Below are 26,583 nucleotides of genomic sequence, written 5' to 3'. Positions count from 1 at the left end.
TTGGCCAGCTCCGCAGACCCCCCTGCCTTCCCAGAACCAGGGGCTTCACAGCTCAGTGCAGCAGTACGGAGAGTGCCTCTGCCTGTTTTGGGGGAGAACATGGGCCCTGGAGAAGATGGGAAATGTTATCTGACGTTTCCTCTGCCTCCCAGCCCTTAATTTTAGTTCTGCTTCATTTCCTTGCAGCTCAGCAGAGTAATGAACAATCAAATCCCTTTAGTAATTTATTTCTTCTGCTGTACAGTTTCGAGGAGGTGATGACACTTGAAATTGCCTCTCCTGGAGGGATGAAGGGGCCAGATCCTGAACGCCATTACACCAGAGTGTGTCTTTCTTGATCTTAGCAGCCTGCTATAGCTGCCCAGAGCACAGCGTGGTCCCAAATCCCTGTTTAGCCAGAGATACAGCCTTGCTCCCTTGATGAGTCCATTAAGGTCATGCTATTACAAGCAGCCACCAGATGAATTCTGTCAGATAGAAGGTACAGGGACTGCAGCTCAGACTCTTATCATTTGCGTTAATAGAGTTAATTTGCTCAACAATCTTCAGCAGCGCTCCTGGGAACGTCTCGCTCTGCTTGGCCATGTGTCCTGGGCTGCATTTGTCTCCTGTTGCCTCCGGGGTGCTTACAGCACAGGACAGCTGTATCTTGGATGTCCCCAAAGGATGAGATCAGCTCCCTGTTTGCATCTACGCAGGGAGACTGCTGGGAGTTAGGTGCAGACACAGGGTGTGTGCGGCAGGGTGTGGAGGAACTGCTCTGCTGTGCTGTCATCTGGCCACAAGTGCATGAAGAGTTGTGCAAACAGAAAGGTGGACAGGACTACAGTTCTCTCTCTTAGGGGAGATCTGCTTCTCCCAAGCCAGGACGGTCACTGTGCCAGCACTGACTTAGTGAAAGCAGCTGCAGCACATCCCCAGCTGCCCCCATTCAATCCTGCTCCAGGAGAGGGACAATGATGCAGAAGGTAATTCAGACTTTATGTTCCTGACCCTTTTCCCAATTTCTCCCTCCTGTTAATGGCAATGAAAGACTCCTAACACACCATCCCTCCTCACTTCTCAAATGTCCTGCAAGCTCTGCGGGGCAGTCTCTGCCTTAGTGTGTAAGCACCAATATCTAGTCATGTCACCTTATTCAGCTAGGTATTTGTTAGCTTGCACACGGGGAGTTTCCCCCATCTCCAATATGGATCAAATGGAAAAGCTGGAAAGAGAGCAATCAGTCAGTGTGGAAGAGAAGCTGTGAAGGACAGGCGATTGATACAACAGCTAGGGCTACCCTGGGGAATACAACAGGAATAAACAAAATCTCTGCAATGCTCTATAGGCACTTTACCAGATGGAAATGGTCAAGAGGGCAGTAATAATTCAGAAAAGGCAGAAGATTTGAATAACTATTCATGATCTGTCTCTGGAGACCAACAGACATTTGTTTGTGGCTTCTGAGATGCCAAAACAATTTCTGCATGTTTGAGGATGACGAGACTGAGGAGCTTGCTGGACACCCATCTCCTTGGATACTCCACTTATTATAAGCAAACAAATAGGTTGAAAGACTTAGCTGAAGAGGTCCCTGACTCACTGCTGTTAGTTTTTACTATTTGTTGAAATAGTTAAATTCTAAAAGGTTAAATTCTAGCTGACTGGAAGAGGACGCAGAGAATGACTTGAATGCTATAGGGTGATTTGCTGGCAAAGAAAAAGCTAACGCAGGTTCCAGTTAATAAAGAATTAAAAGGCAGGAATACAATCCATGCCAGTCTACATGGTTCCTGGGAAATGGGTCTTGTCAGTCAAACACAATGTCATTTTTTGCCTACTAAACCAGTTGTCTCATCAGAGTAAGTATAGAGATGGAATAGAAAACAGATTACGAATGGCTAACTGACAGGTCTCAGAAGGAGTTGTCAAGAAGGAATCACTGTCAGCGGGCACGCTTCTACAGAGTCCGCAAGGAGGGGTGGTGGGCCTGATGCCACTCAATGCTTTCATAGGGCTTGTGGAAACAATGACCACCTCAGTGCCTTGGCAATCCCTGGATGAGACAGAGGTCGGTAGATTTGTAAAGAAGCCCATTCATAGACTCGGGACATAATTCAGCCATCACAATACTCTCTATCCCTGCCGAAGCACCCGTACTTTTAAAAGGAAGAGGACCCAAAAGGAGAGAATGCAGAAGATGCCTGAGTATAGCTTTTCAGTAAGTCTGTTGAAACTGGACCTTAAAGGATGTTCCTTAACACCTCCCTGGTGAGAAAGAAACCGGTGCCAACCTGCAGCAGAGGAACAGGGGAACCAGCAAGGGCTGGGAGCTGAACACAGAGTTCCAGAGGCTGCCATAGCTGATCAGTCACAGGTCATGCTGTGACCCACGGACAAGCCTTCCCCATCTCTAAATCTCTTTCTCCCCACCCTAATCCCCTGCTGTGTGTCAGCCTTTTTGGCTCAGCAGTCAGCTGAATGCTGAGAGAGGGGAGGTGACCCCTCTCTGCCACAGGGAAGGCTGTGGGCCCTAAGGAAAGAGCATCCTAGGGGGGGGAGAGGGGTCTCAAAGCCTCTGTGGAGGGTGCAGAGCTGCCTGCGCACATTCCTCTGTGCGGGGATGGGCTCCACACATCTTCAGCTCCCCCTACTCTGTTGCTCAGGTAACACTTTCAAGGCAGGTCCTCCAAGCAAATTTTTAGGTCAGTTATAATTGGGAAACCTCGCATGGAGCTATAAAACATCAGTTAATATGCTGGAACTATCTAGTTAAATGCCAATTATAAAACCCCATAAGCTCCTCAACTCAAATATATTAATAACATAATTAAAAATTTATTGCTTATGCAAATTAAAAGTTAAGTTAATCGGACATCAACAAAACCCCAGGAAGTGACCATTTAAGTAACTAATTTCTATTTAATTATGATTCCTTCCTATTATAAAGCCCCCATGCCATTATTTCTGGACTGCTCTGCAGTGTTTACTCGAGCCATTCAGATTCAGCATTCCCACTCCGGTATCCATTCATAATCCCAGACAGCTGCAGCATTCAGATCAACAGCCGTGGACCTCCCACAGCTGGCAGCAGCTGGACTGGGTGCCCCTCCTACTTGTTGCTCCTTCTCCGACCTCCTCCTTGGCTAAGCTACTAGGAAGGGCGCAGCCAGAATTAAGGCTCCTCCAGATTCGGCAGATGCAGGGTGGATGGAGGAAGGGGTATGCACTGGACCTGTGGGAAGGCACCTGCTGGGGATGGCGACAGCGAGCATGTGTTTGTATATATCCCATAGGCAGAAGCGTGCTCCAATGAGCAAGATAAGGATTTAGATCCCTCGAGTCCACCCCTGAGCCTTCTCCCTGGTTCCCTGGACACCTTTGCTGAAGTCATTTCGCTTCTCTGTATCACCCCCTGGGGAAGGACACTCTTTTGCACAGCAGGGAAATTATGGACCTCAGGGGATGAGTGTTTCATGATGGGATCAGCTCCTTGGGTGGACAAAACTGCGTGCCAGCAGAAAGCTACTGTTCATTGTTATTGCAAAGCGGTAATAGAAAGGGCTGGGAGCTACAGCAGGACAATGAGATGAGGGTGGGAGATGGGAAACGAAGCATTTTGTTCCTCGAGGGATGGAGACATTTCCCCTGGCGAGCAGCGCCTGTGCAGCCAGGGCCATACAGATGGACTCCCTCCCTCCAAGCGACAGGCAATCAGTTAAACCCGACAGGTGTGAAGCTGGCAATTTTCTTTTTGAAACTGTGAGATAAACAGGCTGGCAGGAGTTTGAAAGGAACAGAAAGATAAGGGAGAAATGGAAACATTCAGGTAGCCTCTCTCCGTGGGGCTAGTGGTGGCCCCTAGGCAGATGGATGGAGGAAGGCGTTTGCTTTACAAAGCCCCAGATATACCAGGAACTTGGGTGCTAGGCTAGAAAAAGGCTTGACAACCAGGCACTAAAGAGAAAGAGAAACCCCTTCCTCTCACAGCCCCTCAAAGCATGCTCCCTTTGGTGTCTTAAGATTTGATCCGTATTCATCTCCTCGGATTTAGCCAGCACTGAACTGCTCCCCCTGAGCTCACTGGCAAACTACAGGACAGAGTTTTCTGCAAAGGGGCAGAAAGAGCATTTTGTGCCTTTTTGCATGCAAGCCATTTTCTTCCCCAAATTCCACGTAGTTCAGACAAAAAACCTTGCCTGTTTCCTAGGAGGATCTGGGTTTGGTTCAGCAGTTTTGAAATCTATGGAGGAGGGAGTGGCCCTAACTCACCTTGTGCTGGGCTTAGTCAGATGAGGACGCAACATTCACCTCAGCTGCTGAGGCTAAGGGAGCAACTCCAATGGCTGGTATCCATAAATTACTACCTTTCAATAACTCAGCCCCTGGGGGTGATATGACATTTTTAGCCTACATTTTAATCATGTACACATTTATCTTGCTGTGCCCCTGCTTTGCCTGCATGGCCATGCCTGCCTCTCTGATTTCTGCTAGTTAGCATGTAAAATTTTAGGAGTGCAACACACATCCAGGGTTTTTTGTAAGGCTGATCCTTGTTCTGCAAATACTATATACGAGAGAGCCTGCATCTAAACACGTCTGGGAAGGCTGTGAAATGCCTTGCTTGGAGGAGGAGTGAGCCAGCACCCCCCCGCCTTCTGCCAGGCACCACTGAGGGCATTTGAGGCTCAACAGCACTTCTCCGTGTCACAGGTCCCCCAGCTGCAATACATTTGCATAAAGCAATTTCCTCTAACAAATACGCTCATACAAATCAAACTCAAGTTTGCAAATAATCTGAAACGATGAAAAAAAATTAATCAAACATATTTGTTACTACAAGTAATTCACCCAGCGCTGTTCTAAACCTGCAAGTTTCTCTCAGTTCAATTTTTCCAGCACTAGCTCTAGGAGACTTAGTGGTATGTGCGACCTGAGTGCTCTGACTTGAACTTGAGCACAGATTACCTCTTACCTCACAATGAATTTAGCATTGAAAGTCACCTATTTCTGGACTGATGCTCTGTGACCTGACCTGTCTCCAGTGCCCCTTGAGCTCCCACCCCTTCATAGCCAGCCTGGTTTGGCATCTCTCAGTTACACGGCCTTTTTCTCCGTCTGTTGGAGCCTTTGGCTCTTGCACTTCCCGTTCTGAGTCTGCCATGAATGTGGATCCCTGGGCGATCCATCTGGTTTTGAGTGTTGTGCAAGGCATACTGAAGTATGCCTGATCACCCTGAAGTATATCTCACCTTCACTCACTACAAATCCTACTCAGGCCACGTTCGTTTGCGTGGGTGGAAATAAGCGTAACTCCATTCTAGTCAGAAAAGTTGGATGTGCTTGCACCAACCGGGAACCTGGCTCTGTATCTTCATAATGGACATTTCAGCCCTGAACTCTGCGTACATCTCCCAGTTCCAGAGAGTTCTCATTGTGTTCGCTCTGGTCTAGACTGGCTCTCTGCTGCTGGACCATGCTCAGCAGTGGGCATACAGCCTGAGAGCAAACATGAGCCTCTTGTTCCTCTCCTCCTGCCCTGATCCAGCTCCTCCCCTGGCTCTCTGCTGGGACCTCTGCTGATTGTCAGGGCTCTGAAGTTGCTTTTGGGGCCAGAAGTGCTCGCCTGCAGAGATGTGGCTTTGAGAAGAGATCCAAGCCACGCTGCCATTTTTCCATGGGCTACATGCATCGCTGGCATGCCTGCCCCCAACGTGTTTCTGTTTTGTTCCAGAGAAACACAATACTTGGGGGCACTGCATGGGAGTCAGTTCCTGCTGAGTTCAGCTCTCTGCAACCTGAGCTGCTGAGAAGAGGCCCCATGCAATGGGTTTTATCCATCATCGCTTAACTGTAAGACATGGCCTGGGAAATCAGCGCAGCATTTCCCAGGGGCTCAGCCCAGCAGGACCATGGGCAAAGACAGCCCCTCCTATCCTTCTTTCTATCTTAGACCCTTATCCCAGCTCCCTGATGCTCCTTTTCTTTCTCCTCTTCCTCCCCACCCCCAAACTTGGCTGATGTGGCTGAGCCAGCTGCTGGAGATCCAGTTCTGTAGGATGCTGCTCTTCTGCATCGCTGTCATGGCTGCTCCTAGGGCTAATGACCTGAACGGCTGCAGCAGAAGCAAAGCTACACTTCCAACATCTGTCATTACTAAAAGGAGCTGGCAGAAAGGGGAAAATGAGAGGAGTAAAATACGTGGACATACAGATACAGCCTGGATAGTGGTCACAGCTCCCTTGGCCTGTTGAAGCCTGCTAAGAGTGTTCCTGACTTTTCCCCCTTTGCATCTGAGGAAAGCCTCCCCAAGGCTATCTTTAACCCCTTCCAAAGCGGGGTGCCCAGCACACTCCTTTTCCAGCAGAATGACTGAGAACTGGCTCTGTTGGTGGCATGGGGTTTGGAAGGAGCCTGTCTGCCAAGCAGCACACAATGCATTGATCACCGAGCCTGTATCAAAGAGCCTCCTGCTGCTCTGGTGCATGCTTCACGCCTGCTTTGCTGCTGACAGGGAATGAACAGCCTGCACCAAACCACTCCTTTCCAGCCCAATCCTGAACACCTCCCTCTTCATCCAGCTCCTCTCTTCACAATGGAGACCAGTTCAAGTTCAGATTTGGGTCAGGATCCCTCTCCCTCTCTCTCCGTGACGGGGAGTGCTGTGTTTTGGTTCAAATCTCCAGCAGATCAACGTGCTGAAGTTGGGTGCAAAAATCCCTTCCCGGGGAGTATCCCACTCTCGAGGCCAGCGGCATGGCAAAGTGCCTGTTGATGTCAGCGCAAGGAAGAGCATGCACATTTTCTGTGATCTCTTGCTTGCTTTTTCTCTCCCTCCCTTGCAAAAGTCTGGGTCTTGCAGAGTTCTCTGCCTTGATCTTTGGGAACAAGGCTTTCTTTGTAGCATACGTTCACAGTCAGGAAGCTGGAGGAAAGGGGAAAGGCAAACTGTTCTGCCCAATGCAGAGATCAGTAAGGGAGATGCAGGGATGCAGTCTGATCTTGCCTCCCGATGGACCCTTAGCATCCCTATAGCATTTAGATGGTTTTGATGCACGATTGTCATGGTAGCCAAGCGTTGCACTATACAACACCCTACTGTGTCAAAGCAAAGACTGGCCTAGCACAGTATCCTGGCCCTGACCGCAGCTAATTACACATGCCTAGAGAAAATGCAAGAAGAGAGCAAGTGTGTATTGACATTGTTCCAATAGCCTGTCCAATAATTAAGAACTTCCTAAGCTAGAGACAATGTCCTAATTTTTAATAGCTTTTGATGGATTTTTCTTCCATAGGTTTTTCTAGCCACTTTTTTAGCTCAGGTTAACTTTTGGCATCAGCAGCATCCTTTGACAAGGAATTTCACTGTTTACACCCATAGGGGGAAATGCTCCCACCTCCTTTTGTCTATCTTGAATCTGCTGTCCAAGAATTTCACACAATACCACCTATGTCAGTGGCAAAAACAGTCATTCCCTGTCCATCTTCTCCAGGCCACTTGCTGTTTTGCAGATCTCTTAACCCTTAGCCTTCACCCTTCGTCTGCAAGCAACTCCCATTACAAAATACTGCGTATCGTGGGAACAGACCTAGGTTGTTGGAAAGCAGATGCCATTTCTGCTACTGTGACTCTCCTTACAGCTACCGGTCACAGGTTGCAGAACGACGCGGTCACAGAAGCACCAAAAAAAGGAGAATGTCTCTTTTTTTAAAATTCTTTATTTATAAAAAAGTACATTTTTTTCCACAGCTGAGCCACTATTGTTTTTTATACAAGTAAAAGGAAGGGTGATGCAACACCCCACCCCCACAAATTATAACCATGAAAATGTCCCCCCCGGACCCCAAACAAACGAATTATTACAAAGGATGGAAAACAAAAAACCAAACAAAAATCATAAAAGTCCATTACATTATTATTATTTTTATTTTTTACAAAAGCACTTACAACACAGATTACAAAAAAAAAAAAAAAAGGTGGGGTTGGGGTTGTTTGTCTGTCTGTAGTCTTTATTCCACAATGATAATTACAGCAAGAGGAAGAAGAAAAAGAGAGATAAAATCACTGGAGTTAAGGAATCAGGTTGTAAAAAAAGAAAGGCAAAAGAAAAGAAAAACCAGATCCTCAACAAGAGTACCTCCACCAATACCAGTTTACGCTAGCGGAGGATCTGACTCCATATGCTTGTTACATTCACCCCAGGTACATTACATATGGAAAGTCACACTGGTCCGAAGTACAACTCACCCCCCTCTCTAAGGCTTGAGTTTCCTTCCCTTGCTGGTGGACTGAATCCTCCCCTTCGCCCCATTGCAGAAAGCAGCACCCCCCGCTCCGGCACCCCAGCCCTGGCTGCGCTCTGCCCCGGCCCCTCGGGCAGGTCCAGCCCTTGGCCCTCCAAGAGTTTTAGGAGCAACGGTGAGGCAGCAGTTGGACCCCAAGCCTCCACACCCACCCCTGCCCCAAGGCTTCCCCTGCCTCTCTCAAGGAGTTGCTCAAATTGTCAGCAAATTGCATCAAATACGAAGGAGAGGGAAAGAGGGGGGTGAAACTGCAGGCTAGGGGAGGGTAAAGTGCTATCGTAAGCCCCGCAGAATAAAGAACAGGCATCAGTGCACACCATGCTGGCAGCATCTCCTCTCCCCACCGAGGCCCACTGCCCAGCAGAGCAAACAGACCCGAAAACTTCGGTGCTACGGCAGGAGTGGTTGTGAATGTGGGAACCTTACAGTGAATTTTAACCTGCTGGCAAAAGGCTACAACCTGCCTTGCTCCTTCTCCTCTTAGAAGAAAATGGGCCTGGGATGCCCCTCTCATTTCCACGATACGAAACCTCTGAGCTTTGTGCAGCCTGCAGGCGTGACACATTCGCCCGTCTCCCGCGCTGAGCTGGGCAATGGGGGTCTCCCCTCCGCTCTTTGAGCATAATGACCGTCGCCTGAAACTCCGAAAATCTGTGTGTGTGTGCGTGCTTGTGTGCTTGTGTATGGGAAAGAAAAACAGCAAAGGAGAGCAGCAGCCCCCATCCTAATTGCATTCCCTGCTCTAATTGCTTGAAGATCAATCTTTTGAATCTCTCACTCTCTAACCCTCAGTGATTTCTGCTGAACAGTTGTTGTGTTTCTTTTTTGACTCAACATCAGGAAAATGGCTCCCTTTGTCCCTTATGTCTTTGCAATCAATTTGGTGCTACCATTTCAGTTTGTTTGATTCTTTTTACTAAGAAATCTTCAGGGTTTTTTTAATTTTTTTTTTCCCCTGGCTGAATGAAAATGATTTAACAACAGGGGAAAAAAAAATCTGGTAATTAAATAAGGGGAAATAACATCATTAGGGTGAATTGCAATGAATAATCCTAGAGATAAGCCACAGCAGGAAAACAGCTGGGGTGTCTTTGTACATAAACTACAGGCTCGTTTTGGGTTGTGACACAGATGCGTCTGCTTCAGTACGGCTCCCTGAATACACACAGGGCTCGGCCCAAATTCACCTGCATTTTCTTTGCCGAGATGGTGGTGAGACCCAGAGCGATGTACCACAGGGCTCAGATTGACCTCCCTCTCATCTACCTGTTCAGCTTTCCCATCCGCCCATCTTAGTCTTGAGGTACCACAAGTTTTGCCTCAAGTTGCCATCCAGGATCAGGGTTCGGGAAGGGAAAAGCACCACGCTGATATGTCTGTTCACTGGCAAGAACTCAGCAAAGGGATCTGGACAGCGATCCCTTCAAATGGAGGCACTTTGCCAACACCCAGTCCCCAAGCAGTGCGATGGCGCTTCCCAGGCAGAAAGTAACTAATGCGGCACACCAGTTCTGATCCAGCGTAAAACGGGGCGTTTCCAGGAGAGCAGCAGCTCCCGAGCACCTAGGCGGAGGGCTGGCCAACGCAGTGCTCACAGCAGGGCTGGGAGCTGTGAGAGGATGGGGACGTGCTCCGTCCTGCCCGGAGGGGTAGCCCCCCACCCCATCCTCTTCCCCTTGCTCTTTGCCAGGACCCACAGGGATGTTTTATACCTCCTTAGCACCTCTGATGAAAAGGGGGCAGAGAAGCAGGGGACTTTTCAACTAAGGCAGCCTGAGGGTCCCTCGGAGAGGTAGCCCAGCCTGGGAGCTCATGTGTGCAGCTGTGAAAAGTGCATCACCACTTAAAATCAGCAGCTTGACTCCAGCCTGCCAGAATCTGGCCCACTGCAAGAAATTGAGGCACAAAGGGACAAGTGACACTGTCCCCCAAGGAAAGAAGAGATTTTCCCTCTGCCTCCCCTTGCAGCCCAGGCACTGGGAGGCCCCTGGGGCCACCAGGCAGATTGCCCCTCCAGGGTGAGTACTGCACAGTCTCCAGCACCTTCACTCCCCTGCAGAACCTCCCAGGAAGCAGGATGCACATGATCTTCAATTTGGCATCTCTACTGAGCTTGCCCTCGCGTTTGGGTAGAGACAGGTACCACTTTCTTCCTGATGCTGGTGGAAAACCTGATCTAATTATCTTCAAGGCCCCCCTCAGAGCAATTTAACCCAGAGAAGGGAGTGATGCTATTACTGGATCAAAACAGCTCTCAGATGAAACATCAATCTGATTTTTTTCCCCCACACTTCTTTTTTCTCCCACCTTGCTATGGATTAATGGCTAATCACTTGGCTAATTACCACCCCAACAGTCTCCTGGCCAATTAGCTGACCTTGCAAGGGACAGCAAGAAGCAAATCACTGCACAGAGGTGGCATTTCTCTATGGCTGTGGGGATAATTGCACCAATGGAGTGATGCTGAAGGGCCCAAGGATGGGAGGAATGCATTATTGAACCTTGAACTTGCAGGGTACCTCACCGCTGGGCCGGGCAATACTGTCTAAGGATCTTTCACTCCAGGTTTGCCAAGGTTCTGGATGAAAAATAATCATTTGACCCCTCTTCTGAACCACACTGATGAGTTAAGCGGCTGAGCTCTTTCCTAGACTTGTGCTGGTGCAGTACTGGGGAGCAAAAAGTGTGATACAGCAGAAAGGGAACAGTATATAGGCTCTAGCTTGGAAATACCATATTGCTTCTCTATCTCCTTTTCTTTCTCTGAGTCCCACTGGTTTTTTGACCCCCCATTCAGCTAACTGTGGACACTGCGTGAATGGCCAATGAATAAGCCAAGGAGGATACATCTCAAAAAACGACCCCTCTAAGTGCGAGGCTAATAACTACCAAAGCATATTTCTTAGGACTCCTTGTTCCTATTTCCTCCAAGCCATACATTAACTCAGGAACAGTCATACTGCCCCGTTCTCTCCCAGGCCCGTCTGCATTTGCAAGGCTTTGTACCTTTGGTCTTTAGGACATAACTTCACTGTGGGCTAGGGCCCCGCAGTGCTGTGGAGTCAGTGCAATGCGAGTTTGCTAGATTGCAATGCAGAACATGAAAGAATCACTGCTGGACCCTGCAGATTTTATAAAAGCTTGTTTTCTTCCAAATTCATCTCCTTGCAGTATGTATCTGTGCTGAGGGAAATTGGCAGAGAAGGGTCTGTGCCACCGATTTCCACTCTGCGCTTGGTCACGGACCACCCAGAGTTTGATGTTGGAGACGTCATCACAACCCTTTTTAGAGCCTAGTTGTGAAATTCAGATCTAAAGGATTATTTACATGAGAGATGGACTTTGTTGAGAATTATCTCTGAATCACAAACTGTGCAGGCTCTGCAGCATACCCCATGCTACATTATAGTAAGCTGCGGCTAAGGTACAGTGCTCAGCTCTGTCCTGATCCAGATTACAGGGTTCACACTTTGGGGAATTAAAGCCCTGTGTATGCTGTTATTCCAAGGCACTGGAGGGAAGTGATTCCCTCTGCAGGTTTACAACTGCCCCTAATAATCAGCCCCTACTAGTAATCAGAGATACGGAGAGATGTTAGGGATTTCATTTCCTTTATTGGGGGGTTGCTTGGTAGCCGGGTGCTCCTGGTGGCAGTGGACGGACACGGGAAGGTTTAGCCGTATGTTTTAAGGTTCAGCCTGAGAGATCCCAAGGGAATCTCTGTCTGCCCTGCTTCGAGTGGACACAAAACAGCCTTCCTGTGGTGTATGGCTGTTCTGCCAGAAGCCAGGAAGCCTGGAGGGCTGGCAGGAACAGCAGAAAGATTACAGCGTAACAGTTGGATTTCCCATTCCCCTACACCACTAACGCAATAAGAGCAAGCTACAAACTGTGGGTGGCTCAGGCTGAGCTTCATGTTGTCTGGACCAAGCACCACACGCTAAAGGAAAGCACTGGAGGCTGCCTGGATCAGAGATCTGTCCTTGACTCATCTGCGTGGGTCTGACTCTCCACCCTCCCTTTTGCAGCAGGATAACCGCTGGATGCTATGGAACAAAACCCAGCAGGTAAGGCAGGAGGAGAATTAGTCCTGCTATTTTTAGATGTGCATGATAATACAGCTCAGAAAACTGGGGATTTCTTTTCAAACAAAAGATTTATTTATACATGAAATTAAAAAAAAAAAAAAAACAACCCACAAGAAGAAAAATAAGCCCCAACCCAGTGCATCTAATTTGGATATAGTCAGTGTCAGACAGAGGGCCCTGAAGTCTGGAATCCCATTTATCCACAGAGCAGAGATAGCAGCAATCCAAGCCTCCCCATCACAATGCAGTGGCTCAAGGGAAGGAGGACGAGATCAATACCCCAGGCTCACTCACTCCTGCCCAGTCTACCAAGCCTTTGCTTAGAAGAGGGATGTGATATTGAACAAGTGGCAATCAATGCAGACTAAGCAATATATCTACGGGCTGGGGTTGTTGCTAGGAGCGTTAGAGAGAAGCACCCCCATGCTCTGACACAGAAAAGGAAAAAAAAGTGTAAACACATGACAACTAAGTCTTAGTGGTATAATAAAACTCAGGGGCCTGATCCTGTGGTGAAGCCCTCAAAGACACTGGATGGTAGCCTGGGAGATCTGCCCTGCCAGGGTCTGCAGACCAGAGCTGAAGGCAGCGAGTCTGTGGGAGAAGCGAAGTGGTATCGGTTGGGCCCCTTCCCCAGGCAATGGCAGCAAGGTGTGTGCATGACACGCCGTGCACAACCGTTGTGCCAGAGTTAACTGCTCTGTGGCTGGTACTAGCAACAACAACAGCAACAAGAACAAAAAGAGCCAGCATTTCTCTGAGCCATCACAGGGGAAAAAATGTCAGCAATAAATACTCCTTTTCTTTCTTTTAAAAGAACACTCAAACAAAGACAGAAAATGAAAAGCCAGGAAATAATAAATTGTAGGAGGAAAATGGCAGCTCTGTTTCCCTGCCCTGCTATCAGCCCATGCACCTGGGGTTTGCTCTAGAGCTTTTTCTTCCCCCCCTTCTCCTCATTTTCCTTTTATTGAGTCATTAAAAACGAGGAGCGGATCTCCCCAGGCGTGCAGTGGGCAATGGGAACGCTACCCAGACCCCACTGAGAAGAAAGTGATTAGGAAAAAAAAAATCAGTTCACCTGATAATGGCACCTATGTTTCCATTGCCATAAGCTTTCCTGGCCTCTGTCCTTCTGCGGACAGCCCACTTGACCCCCTCCCAAGGTTAAAAAAAAACAAAGAAGACAGCATACAAACAAATTCCAGTGTTTCGGGGGTGCGGAAGTGGGAGGAGGAACCTCGGGGAGGGAAGTGGGGCCGAAGGGCACTCTGAGACATGAAGACACAAACAGAGTGTAATATACAGGCTGGGCAACAGTCGTTAAAGCAAATAGTAACACCTAAGCCACCGACCAATACAAACACCACAGAAGGGGACAAAAATCGTCAAGAGAAATTAAAAAGCAAAACCAAAACCGAGAAAATAATTACCCAACCTCCCACCTCCCGTACGCCCCAAAAATGATCTGTAAGCAAAGCTGCCCTCCCTCCCCGCTCGCCCCAGCCCGCCCTTCCTGCCAGCGCTGGAAGCGTCCAAAGTCTCTGCCGAGCACCCAGGGCTGGCCGGGGGCGTGCGTGCGTGTGCGGGGGTGAGCGTGCGTGCAGTGTGTGTGCAAGCGGCCGCGGCACGCTCGGCTCCGCTCGGCAGGGATGCAGGGGGAGCGGGAGGGCATCACTTGTGTGTACGTGTGTGTGTGTGTGTGTGTGTGTGTAGCAATGGGGTGCCGAGCTACACGTACCACTCCTTTTTGGAAATAAAAGATCCGTCGTTCTGTGAGACCATGTTCTCCGCTATGTCGAGCTGCTCGGGGTCGTACTGGAAGCCGAGTGTCCTTTCGTCGTAAGGTTCGGGGTGCGCCTCCCCCTCGTCTACCGTGAAGTAAGGCCGCTTAGCATCCTCCTCGTATTTGTTGGGGCCACCCAGCTTGCGCTCGCCTCCTGCGTCCTCATCCTCGTCTTCGTAGGTGCTGCCGCCCAGCGGGCCCGGCTTCTTCTCGTCATCCGAGTCATCGGGGTACTGGAGGTTTTGGGCCATGGGGGGATGATGCTGCGGGATGCCAGCCTTGCTGTAGCCATTGCCGTACACGTGCTTCTTTGTGCTGTAGTCACCCTTGAAGGTGTGACGCCGGCGCCGGAGTACCACAAAGAGCACCACGGCCACCACCAGGACCAGCGAGACTCCTCCCACTATGCCCCCAATCACCGGTGTGGGGATGTTCGGCTGCACCATGGATTTGCGATCATCGATTGGAGACGGGGTGTAGGGAAATTCTGGGTAGGAAAAGACAGATGGAAGGGGGAACAGTGTCAAAACATGCGGAAACGCGCCCTCCCTCCATGCTTTCATTGCCATTTTTGGGGGGTGAGGGGGTGGGAAGATGAGGGTAAGGAACAGGGAAGGGAAAAACTAGGGAAAGGGGAAAAGGGTGCATCCTCACAGGGGTCAGCGCACGGGAGCTCTGCCTTAGCAAGGGGAACGCAGCGTGCCGTGCCAAGCTCGCCAAGCCTCATGCAGGAGCCCAGCAGGCTGGAAGCAGTGTTTCCCTCCCCACCCCACCTGGTTTCTCCAGACGTGCTCAGATCCCACAAGCCCAGTGCCTTGAGTCCGGATGCTTTCCGTTTTACCGGGTGACATTTCAGGTCCAGTTTGCCAGAGCATACTGACAGCCCCAGGGTGCTCCTGCTGGGGAGCAAGACCCAAACCCCATCCAACGGTGGGCACTGAGCTGCCACGACTGCTCCTGTAGATGCCACGCTGGACCTGCCAGCTTTGCATCCCCCTCCTCGGCACCCCAGCGCAGTCTGGGTCAGGCCAGAAGGCAGCGGCACCTTGTGATCTCCCCTCCCACCCACCCCACAAATGATCTGCGGCTGCACAGTGCTGCTCAGGGGCACGGCTGGCTCCTGAACCCGCGTGCTGATCCGGCTGCGCTGTGCAGCACAGGGACACAGGCCTCCCACTGTTTCTTTTTCTTCTGCTGTTATTGTGGCCAGCGCAGTGCCACTACTCGTGCTAATCTTGTTCTTACAGTTACCCTGACCTATTTAAAAAAATAATTTCCTCAAAAGAGGAAAAGAAGAGAGATGAGAAAGAAGCTCTCTTCTCTTTCGTGCAGTTCAACACCTACACTTCAGCACAGATAAAGTTTGATCCAAGACTTAAATCAACCTTCCTAGCCCTCCCTGGGCACAGTTACAACCCCTGGCCAAACTCAGCTTTCACAAGCTGCCTGTTCAGCATCCATGTCCACGAGGCATTAAGCACCACATGGCTGTCTCAGTCCTTCACCTGCCTCTGAATTTAGACAGCAGGCGCCTGCTTAATGCCCCCTGGCAGCCTTGCCCTTGCACACCATGCTCAGACCCCTCACACTGCTTTTTCCACTCCCAAGGCCTGTCTGCCAGCCCTGCTCATAGCTGCGAGCCGTTATTGCTGCTCTGGACCATCCTGGCCCTCACTTTTTACCCCGGCAGTCAAGGAGAGGTGCAGACCGACTAGCAACCACCGCACCCCCTCCCAGAGCAGCCAGGACAGGGCGATGGGGAGGGAGGGCCTCAAAGACAGCAAATTCAAAAGGGATATGAGGCACAGTCTGATTCCTGCCACCTCTTCACGCGCCTGCGGGACTGCCTGCTGCTGGCAGCCACGTTTCTGCTTTAGGGCAGAAAGCCCTGAACAAGCAGGAGCTGGGCAGGGAGTGGGTCGCCCTGCAGCACAGCTTAGCCCAGACGCTAAGGAAGAGGGGAGAAAAGAGCTTCCCCCGGGTAGAGGCAGCTCCTGAAACAGCTGCAGATTTTGGACAAGGGTATCAAATTCGAGCAATTGCTGGCCTGATCCTTGCAGCATAAATGTTTTGCTTGTGCCTGAGAGCTGTTTCATTCCTGCCCTTCCTGAGACATCATCCCAACAACAGCATCTTGGTTTCTGCAGTGCTGACTTGCCTTGAGCAAAGCCTCACGAGCCTGAAACCACGCACAGAGCAGCACACTGGGCAGAACGGGCTGGGGGGCAGGCAGATGGAGGGGCTCCCTGCTGCAGGCAGAATGAGGAGCAAGACACTGTGCAGGCAGGAGACAGCATCTCTTTCCAAAGACAGCCTTCAGAGCAGGAGCGAGGGCATGTATTTCTGAATAGAGAGATGGGGTTGGGTTCTAGAAAGCCAAAACCACATGTTGCATCAACAGACAGCTTGTCGTAGCCATCTGGTTAATGCAAAACCTCTCTGCAGAGACAGCAAGAAATGTCACGTCCATCCCCTGGTAGTCCTGGCTGCTGAAGGCTCAACTTCAACCACACAAGCGTCCACAGAACTCCTGCCCATGCCACCTCCCCAGGCCTGCTCCTTGCCATCACAGCCTCTGCAACCCCATGGTGCCCAATTCCCAAAACTGTGCAGAAAGCAGGGGTCCACCTGGAGCTTAAGTGGGTGCAGGGAAAGCCCAGCAGGCTGGCTCAGACCCCAGGGGCTATATCTTTGATTTTCCCCTACCCCACAGCTCCTATCTGAAGCCTCTTCCTACCTCGTTTTTCCCCACAGCAAGGCTGATTTTGTGCATGGGACCATGGGTCCCAAGACCCCACCCTGAAAAGACCCAGACATGGTGTGCACGCTGGGCGCAGGGTCCCTACAGCCCTACTGATCCCCTCTGCCTCCCAGCTCTGGAAAACAGACAGATCTGAGAGGGGAAGTCTGTGCACAATTTCAAAAGGAGCTTGGCCCACTTTTCTATTAAAAGCCTCATTAACAGCCCAGGTTGGACGCATGAAGTGAAAGGGGGAATGTTTTTCTACCTTTCTCATATATATATTTATTTTTTTCCTGCCCTTTGTGCTGCCCGCCCCTGAGATAGCACTCGCCTACATGCCACCCCCCTGCCACTGCCAACGCCGTGGACACGGAAACTAACACGCCGCTGCGTTGGGTTTCACACGGTGTTCGGGGAAGGAACTATTTTCTGCTCAGATCCCATCCCCGTCCTCCTCGCAGTGGCCCAGTTCCCATGCCAGAGAAAACAAAACCAAATCTGTGGGAAGAGAGGGAGAAGAAAGATGGGAGGATCGCAAGCCAGCAGCCGAAATCATCCCCTCCCTGCCCACACAGTTCCCCCCCTCCCTCGTCCGCCCACCCTCCGCACTCCCCCGGAGCCTGGAAAGGCGGGTGGCTCTGGGGGTGCAGCGGGGGAAGGTGGCTGAGCCCTGGGAGGGGGGACACGGCTCCACAGGAGGCGTGAGTGACCCAGACAGGACGGGGACAGGCCGCCCCGGAGCAGGGAGGGCGCAGGCCGGACACCGCCGCTGGATGGCGGTACAGGCCGCCGCCGCCGGCGGAGCACCACCGCCGGAGCCCCTCTCCGTGGCCGCCGGGCTGCAGCGAGCGGCCATGAGCCGGGAAAGGAGAGGCGGTCCGCGGCCTGGGCTCTGCCCTGGCGGGCCTCTGCGCTGCCCCAAGGCCCCCTCGCAAGGCCGGGCGGGGAGCGGGGAGCACCGCGCCAGCCCGGCTCCCCCCGCCGCTGGCTGCCTTTGCGTTCGGCCTACTCCGGGCCTGCCCCAGGGCCAGGCCCCGGCCTGGATCCCCGCGGCCCGCAGCTGCCGGGCGCAGCCTGGCAGGCCTGCAGCCTCCTGCCACCTCGGCAGCCGGGTTAATTAATGACTCGGGACAAGGCCAGCCCTCAGCTCCACAGGCATCCGCTGCTGCCAGCCCTACAAAGGGGGATTTACCCCTCTGCCCACCGAGTTTCGTGTCTGGGCTGCAAAAGAGAGCAGAGCTGCAGCCTGGGGAGAGAGGGGAGAAAGTGTGGGAAAACGATCCCCTTTTTGTGTTTGAGGGGTGCGTGAAATTTCTGGAAACTGGTGCAATGCCTGAGCGTGCTGGGGGCCCCATGTGAAAAATCCATTAGGAAGAGTCTGGAGAGAATTAAAGCCGCTGTGAAAAGCGGACTGGAGAAACAGGAGACAGCGGAGCGGAGGGAGGGGGAACAAGCTAGGCTTTAATGCCAGCATAAAAAGCCCCCCCCACCTCCTGCTACCTCCCAACCCTCATAAAAAGAGGGAGTGCTGTATGAATAGGAATTAAAGCAGCAACACTATCTGCCCGCTGCCCGGCTCTGCCAGCTGTTGCATTCAGCCCGGTCTCCGATCCCCGTGCCAGGAGCTGGACCTCTGGGGCGGCAGCTGGGAGCGCAGGGAGACGGAGGTCACCCTGGGCTTTGCTCTGGCACCTGGCCGAGCCCACAGGTTCTCTTTGATCCCCCCAGGCAAGGCGGAGGGCTCGAGCGTCTCCCTGCTCTGGCTCCTGCCTTCTCTCTGCAGCACCCAGGGGCACAGCAGTGCTGCCACGGCAGAGACAAAGCAGGCCTTCTCCATCACGAGTGGCTTCAAAAATACAGGTTTTAAAGAACGTATCTTTCTTTTAATGGCTGGTTTCCAATAAAAATGAGACGTATGCAAATCATCCTGCTTGTCCATCAGTCCCTTACCTAATGCTTTTTGAACCTGCTGGCCAATTTCAGGGCTATCTGACAGAAGAAGAATGAGCCAAAATTATCCCTATCATAAAGCTCTTGGAGAGAGCTGGAGTGTGATCCCTGGCAGAGGTGGGAGCTAAACCTCATTAGACATCAGAGAACCCACAGGGACAAGAGGCTGCTCCCAAGGGCAGGAAGGGCCCAGATCAGAAAAAGCATATTTTTAGACACCAAGTAATTCTTCTATGATATGCAGATCCACAGGAAACCAGCTTTCAAAAGCCCTTCTGCTCATCACACTGCTTAGATATTTTAAAAGATACTACTTCCTGCGGACACATTTTTTCTTGAAGTCACATTTCCATCCTTTTCCCTTCAATCATAAGGGCCAAGGAAAAACCCAGCACCAGCTGAGATTCTCACTGTAGCCATGGGCATTGAGGAAAATGTCAAACTCCATGAGAAATTACCTTTTGGATATATGTCAGCCCTAGCTGCTCCTTGCATGGAGCTCCTCCAGAGGAAGGCCCTGGATTTCCTTCTGCCTTGCAAAATCAAACACCTGCTGCAATGGGAAGCAGGGGCCTTTGGCCAGCTTTAGCCAAGGTGAGCAGCAGCTCCGGGGAGGAGCAGGAACCTTAATTCCAACAGGCTCATGGAGCTTCCCAGTTTCCAGATGGCCTCAGCAAATACAGTGGCGATCACGTGGGTTTTTTTACAAGACAGATTGCTGATGGCAAACTTTCCCTGCCAGTAAAGTCCACGCCAAATTATCCCAGGACTTTGACCCACTGTGTTACAGACGTGTACATGAGTGAAGACAGGGAGATACCTCTGGACCTGCCTCAGCCCGGATGGGGCTGCAATTTGAGAAGCCCGTAGCACTGCTGTCCTTTTTGCTTCACAACAGCCCTTGCACCTATGCATGCCCATCTCCAGCTTCAAGGGATCCTGCCTTTCCTTTCCTTACCAGGGATTTCTGCTCTCCTTGTGCAGGGCAGGGCAGGGGGGAGAGGAGGCAGTGGGGGTGGAAAAACCACTGGCAACTAATCCAGAAGTTTAGCAGCTGCCACTGGCATTTTAGAGTGTGACGACGGCTTTTAGGCCAGATGCCAAACGTGTCTTAGGTTTTAATCTCTCTGTCAGGTCACCTATCGCTTGTCAATCAAGTGCTGCTCCCGCAGGGGCCGTTGGCACAGATGCCATCAGACAGGACGCAGCAGACACTGCTACCCGCCATCCGGAAGATTAGCATCAGACGGACCCCCCCAGGCTTGCTCCTCTTTAGCCCCAGGCCCTACATCCTCCCACCGAAAGCAGCCACAAGCGCCTGCTGGTGCAGCGTGGCATGGCCCTGGCCGGCGGCTGGGCTTTGGGTGCACCTGCTCTGGGCTCGGGATTTAATGCTTCCCAGAAAGGGCTTTCTCTTGCGCTCTGAGCCTCAGCAGAGGCCTGCTGCCACATGGCAGAGGGCTCCAGCTAGCTCCACGGGCTGTTTGCAGTGACCTTGCTGGGACGAGATCACTGGTGGTGTGTAAATAACTCCCTGCTGCAAGCCAAGCAAACGGGGGGGCCGTCAGCCCGTGTCAGCTTCTCCTCCCCGCCACAGCCTGTAGCTCATTCAAGGCCAGGGCTGCAAAGCTGCCTGCCCACAGGCTGGCAAGGCCCTGGGCAGGGAATGGCACAGAGCCTCCCGTCCTCACAGCCCCTCTCCAGGGCACCTGCACATCACGTCCTGTCTCCTGGAAACCTTGGGGGTGCAGAGGTGGGCCACACCAAGCAAGTGCCAAGGGGAACCTGCAGTATCCGGGAGGAAAAGACCCCTTCCCGCTCTTGGGAAAAAGGCGGGAGCCCGGCAGCAGAGAGGCTGATAGCGGTCACTGCCTCAGCACAGGCTCTGCTCTCCCTGCTCACTGTGATTCTCCTTCGGTTTTGATGTTTGCCTGGTGCTTGAAGGCCCATGGGGAGAAGAGATGTTTTAACAACATCTTTCTCCTTGTGCTTCCTCTGACTGATGCCAGTACATAAGTGCATGAATGTCCCTCCGCATACACACACAAATGTATACGTACACACATGCACAGGGACCAGGGTATGTATGTGCACTGCTGCACACAAGCCCATACAGCCAAGCACAAATTCATAAATACACGCATATTCACACATGCCAATGCCCTTGCATCCTGCATGCAGACGTGACTGTGCAGCAGGGCATCCCTGTGCAGGCATGCAGGTTTGGGAGGCCCATTTGCGTGCCAGGATGCAGATCAGGGTCACACATATGTCTGTATGTACGTGACCAGCGCCCTGTGCAAGACCACCACCCCCATGTGCAGGCACGCAGGGACACGCATGCAGTCTATAACCGCAGCCTTTTATTATGTCACCCAACCGCCTGTAATAAATAGTTACATGTCACACTACATGGCTTGGCTGCGACTGACAAAGGTCCTGCAAGGCAGGAGAAGCTATTATAGGAACAGATTGCTGGAATAAAATATTAAATTTCCACTTATCAATCTCTTTAATGTGTTATAACTCTAATAGAAGCATTCAGCCTTCTCCCTCTCAACAAATCGCCCTCCCCATGCGGGGGCTCAACTAGCCCTGCACTCCTCCTCTCTGGGGCTGGGGGGAAGGATGCTGGGTGGCAGGAGGGGGGGAGGTCTGTACCCAGGGAGACAGGAGGGGGAAAAGCCGCTGCAGGGTTTTCTCTGCATCAGTCTTCTGTTTGTTTTTTTTTTCTCCCAAGGCTGGCTGCTCACTAGATTGAACTCCGTTTATTGCATGCAGCTCTTGAAAGAGGTTTCGTGGTCCACTGACAATCCCTAAATTGCCTGCAAGACCCAAACAAATGTACCTGTAATAGCTGAGCGAGGACGGCTGAGCCCTCCCCAGCACTGGCCTAATCGGTCCTTAGGGAGAGCTGGATAAACATATTCAGATCCCATGAATTATTAAAGGCGGGTTTTTTATGTGGTGGAGGCCTGGCCTAACGGGTTGGCTGCTAATCCCTCCTAGCGGGGCAGCGGCTGGTGTGCCCTTCCCTCCTTCTCATTTAACCTCAACCCCACAGTTCGGACCTTTGGGAATAAATTGAGATTACAGGCAGGCGACATCAACCCAAACTCATTCCTCAGAAATCCTGCCGCTCCCTGCTTCCCTTACCACTGTGCTGATCGAGCGTGAGAATGACACTCTACCAGTCCCCTGAAAAAACACCAGGAAGGGAGACATTTACCAAAGCCCGGAGGGGGAACCCACAGACCCTCGTCCCTAGAGGAGCCCGTGCCCATGCAGGCGAGTCGGTGCAGCCCACCCGGGCTGCAATGCTATTGTGGCGCTGAGACAGATAAAACACTGGCAGGTGGCAGCAGGAAATATGAAGAGAGAGCTGTATCTGGTGTTTGGGAACATGTGTCCTGACACCGCAAGAGATACGGGGTGGTTGGATAGACAGAACAACGGCAAGAAATAGACATACAGGCTATGCAGAAATGGAAAATGAGACTTGGTGAAGAGCGCCTGTTCTTTAAGTCTTCTGTAATACCTATCCCACCTCCTTCTCTGCGACTGGGGAGTGAGCTTAGAGGCTTTTTCTCTCTGATCACTGTTTCAAATGTGACCCAAGGTGCTAATTACTGCGTGGGATGGTTTTCTATTGCCGGGGGCAAGCGAGTCTGCTCAGTTTGTACCAGGCAGTTGCCTGCACTGTCCCAGAAACACAGTGCCTTTGGTAGCAACTCCCATGAAATGGCCAGCGGCTGAATGGATTTTGGCCATGACCTTCCCCCAGCTTCGGGCGGTTGGGCAGGGCGGGTGCTGTGCCACGTCTGTCCTGAACAAAGAGCTTTGTTATTCTGGTGCCTTTCCCTGGCAAATGAGAAATCCCCCAGAGAAAAGCATATACCAGGAACAACTCAGCAGGCAAGGATCCAGGACAGGAGGTGTGAATTAAAGGCCTGCTACAGTGATAATGATCATAAATAAATACTTGGTAATTAGCATCTAATTAGCACATCTCATCCATTGACCTCCAAGCACTTGGATAGAGGAAGATTAGCCTGGTTTACCCATGTTACAGAAGAGGGGACCTGAGGAGGTGAGGGTGCCAAATTGCTAATTTCAGGAGGTCAGCTGCCCGGCCTCGTCTTTACGCTTGCTCAGCACTTACCGCTGTAGAGAGCGGGTGGAGGGGGCTGGAGCTCGGCCCCTCTGAGAAGCCCTTTTCATCACGCTCAGGTTAGACAACTCTTCAGGGACTGGGGTGGCTCAGAGAGGTGGCCGGCTATCAGAACAGCAGGCGCTCTGATTTGCCTCAGGCTGGACAGCAGGAAGAGCTAGCAACCCCGGGAATCCATCCTGTGTTTCCCATGCCTTGGGAGCCCCCAGCACACCTCACTGCCCATCCAGCTTGGAGGCACCCGTGCTGTCTGTGGCATTTGCAAGACGCAGGCAGCCGGCTGCTCTCCAGCTCACCCAGCTGCAGTCACAGCCCCACTGCTCTCCCCAGAGAGAGCGGGTCTGGAGCTACAACACCCCACGGTCCCTGCTGTGAGCCCAGCTGGAGAAGTGGCCGTGTGCCGTGGTTTGTGCTGCCTGCCCACCTGGCAATGGTCCCAAGCTGGGGTGTAGGGGGAGCACCCAAAGGAGACCAGCGCTGAGCCCCCACGGTGCTGCTGGCCAGCTGGGGGGCCAGAGGAGAGCCTCGGCAAGTCGCCCCAGCTGCCAGGCACGTCTCCCGGGCAGGCAGTGCTGCTTCATCAGATGGTCTCTCCCTCCTTTATCCCCCGAGAGCCCAGAGCTCATTGCAGTGTGGCAGCGCTCCAACTCACTACTGCAAGAGATGCTTCCATCTCTCTCATAAGACCCACAACTGCTGGTCACTGCCCATCATTAACCCACTGAGAAAACGAATTGCTCCTTTTACCCCAAAGGAATGAGGTAAACTTCCCTTCCCTGCTCTCAAAGCACCAACAGCCACCTTTCCTCTTTGGTGATGCCTTGCAATATCACTTTGTCTCTCTGAAATCAGGCTATCGCCATATGTTATTTCTTCTCTTTACCCTATTTCTTGACATCACTTTCTCTCCCTGACACTTCCTAAGCATATCCACATGTCTTTTCCTCACTCCTGTGGCTACACTGATTTGCAAGTCATCAAATTCCTTCTGTCCCATATGACATCACATAGCATCACTTCCCATTGTCTGCATCCTGTGATGCTATTCCTTTCTGGAGCCCAGACAAAGCTACTCAAGTGCTCACAGCCTCTCGGTAATCTGTAGCAGCCAGCTGAGCAAATGCACAGACCAACATGGCATTGGAAGGAGCACAAATGAAAAACCATGAGAATTACCTAACATCAGAAACACCAAACATCATCCTGAACAAATTACTCATCCATCTCATGCTTTACTGCCTCAGTGGCAGTCTATATCCTCATCCTACTCCTTCTTCTACCTTCTAACAAATATCTCCCTGACATGTCTTTGCTTTTAACATGTCCAATGGTCTCTCTGAACCCAAAGCAGAAGACAAGGGGGAAACAAATTGAACGTATCTTGGTGTAAGAAAGGAAAAGACAACAAGAGGAAAGGAGGAAAAATCCAAGCCAAACCAGTGCAAAACCAGTGGAAAGCAAAGAACTTCACTGCTCCCTTTGCATTGTGGAACTCCCCACCCCTAGAAGGAGACACTGGTGATTAAGACAGACGTTAAGGAGATGTAACCAACTGGTAGTTGTCAGCCACTCATACTCTCCCCACCTCCTCCTCCTCCGCTTCTGTCTTTCAAAGCACACCAAGTGTTTTCCTACCTGTGACATTGACTTCCACCAAGCCCGACCGTGTACCGATGGCGTTGGAGGCCTCACAGATGTAGGTGCCAGCCACGCTGTAGGAGACGGGCCCTTTAAAGTAGATGGTGTTGTTCTGGATTTCCACGCTCCCTGGCAGAGTCCCGTTTGGCCTAGGGGAAACAAAGGTCATGGTTGACCCCAGAGATGATACTCAGTAGGGTCAAGCAGTATTGCAGAGGTGACACGGACATGCTGGTTCTGCACTTGCCCTTGGGCAGGTCCAGAACCCGGTGGTGCCGGCTGGCAAATACCCACGAATGTAGTCAGTCTTGAAACCAAACCCTCAGACAGCAGCATTACAGGAAAGAGTCAGTGGAGTGTCTCCAGGGTAAATCCACTGCATGATGAGAATCAGGTTCTTTACACAGATTTGTTTTTTTTTCCCTTCTCTGTGATTACAAGGGAGATTGGACATATTTGGGTCACATACAGCCCCTTGAATCTGGCTAATGGGATGTGGAGCCCTTTCAGTCTATGCTCTCCCCTATCCAGAAAACAGACTCAGGACCTTAAAGTGGTTCGTTTTCCAGCACAATCCTCAAGTAGGTACAAGCTTAGGGTAAGATGGCCAGGTCGCTCTTTTGTTTCAGGTGGCTCACCTCTAGCAGGCTCATCTTCAGAGTGTTCCTCCATCCCTGACTTTCCATTTGATGGAAAACCAACCTGACCCTGCTTTACTTCAATTCCCTGCACATCTAACTCTCCTGGGCAGCTGATCAGGCAGTGCTAATTGCAACTCAAGCTCGAGTAAAGCGGTGCTGATTTAGAGCCCTGCCATCTATGACCTGCCCATGTCAGAATAGTCAGATAAGTGTGAAACTGGAATAATGCAAAACTAAGTCTAGAGATACACAGAATAAATGAACAAAGGCAGATAAAAAATTTAAAACCCCCTGTGTGTTAGGAAAAGACACACGACCTGGTTATTCTTAATTACTGAAGCAAAGTAAAGTAATTACTTCTCTTAGGCAATTAAAAATTACTCAAGTAATTCTTTCCCTTCCTCCCAACAAAAATGTGCACATATTGTCAGCAATTTGTAAGAAACAAAAGGGAATAATGGGGGTATAATTAGGTTTGTAAAGAAGTGCCTAAATGCACACACGCATATTTTGCATGTCTACATATACACATAGGCACATACGTATAGCAAACACATTAGTCTTTCCCAGCTACATGAAGCCAATGATCCCAAAGCCGAGGAAGAATAGAATGGCATAATGTTGGTCCTCTGCCTATGGGTGAATCAGGGCCCTGAATCTACAAAGACAAGGGCACACCTAAAAACTGTGCTGTGGGATGCTAAAGGCGGCTATTGCTTCCTCTAACAGCTCCCCTGACTGTTGCTCATCACCATCCAAATGAGAGGAGAGGAAAGCATGGCTGGTTTTTACATTCCAGGCAGGAGCAAACCAGCAGCAGCTGCAATTGCTTCCTGACCCCCAGGAAGGGGAAGAGGCACATAGGAGCACATGGATAAACCAAAGGTGCTGGTGGCTATTTCTCTGGCTGCCCAGCCAAAGAAATGAGGAATCAGTTTGATATTACCAAAGTGGCACTGTGGGAAGGAAGGGGATGGCCGTGGATCTTATTGCCACTCCTTACCTCCCTACACACACACACACTGCATGCCTAGGTGGTTGGCTGCCGTACAATTATTTATCAGGCTTTCACCCCATCTGCTTGGTCTGCCTCTTCCTCGCAGGCAGCCTGGGGCCAAGAGTGGGAGAGCAGGAGTCTGGGCTGAAAGAGAGGAGGCAGCTCTGTGCCCCAGCTTTTCCTTCCTCCTCCCCTTCCGCCTCTATTTCCCCCAGCCTCACTTGCTCTCTGTCTCTCTCTACTTTCCTCTTCTGCCTCCATTCTCCTTACCTTCAGCTGCACT

At 51.2% G+C, this 26,583-nt stretch overlaps 1 protein-coding gene across 1 annotated transcript in view; it reads right to left on the bottom strand.

Annotated features, from left to right (window-relative positions):
- Positions 1 to 26,583, bottom strand: part of NECTIN1 (nectin cell adhesion molecule 1) — a gene marked incomplete at both ends in the record, with an annotated part of 102,931 nt that overhangs the window by 24,327 nt on the left and 52,021 nt on the right. The window contains one exon of the mRNA XM_082330495.1: positions 24,660 to 24,811. Within this exon, the coding sequence (XP_082186621.1) occupies positions 24,660 to 24,811 (152 nt within the window). The remainder of the gene's footprint in view (positions 1 to 24,659; positions 24,812 to 26,583) is intronic.

This window comes from Platalea leucorodia (genome assembly GCF_965183815.1).
Source record: "Platalea leucorodia genome assembly, chromosome: 20".
NCBI classification, from domain to species: domain Eukaryota; kingdom Metazoa; phylum Chordata; class Aves; order Pelecaniformes; family Threskiornithidae; genus Platalea; species Platalea leucorodia.
This window is presented reverse-complemented; position numbering and strand designations above follow the sequence as displayed.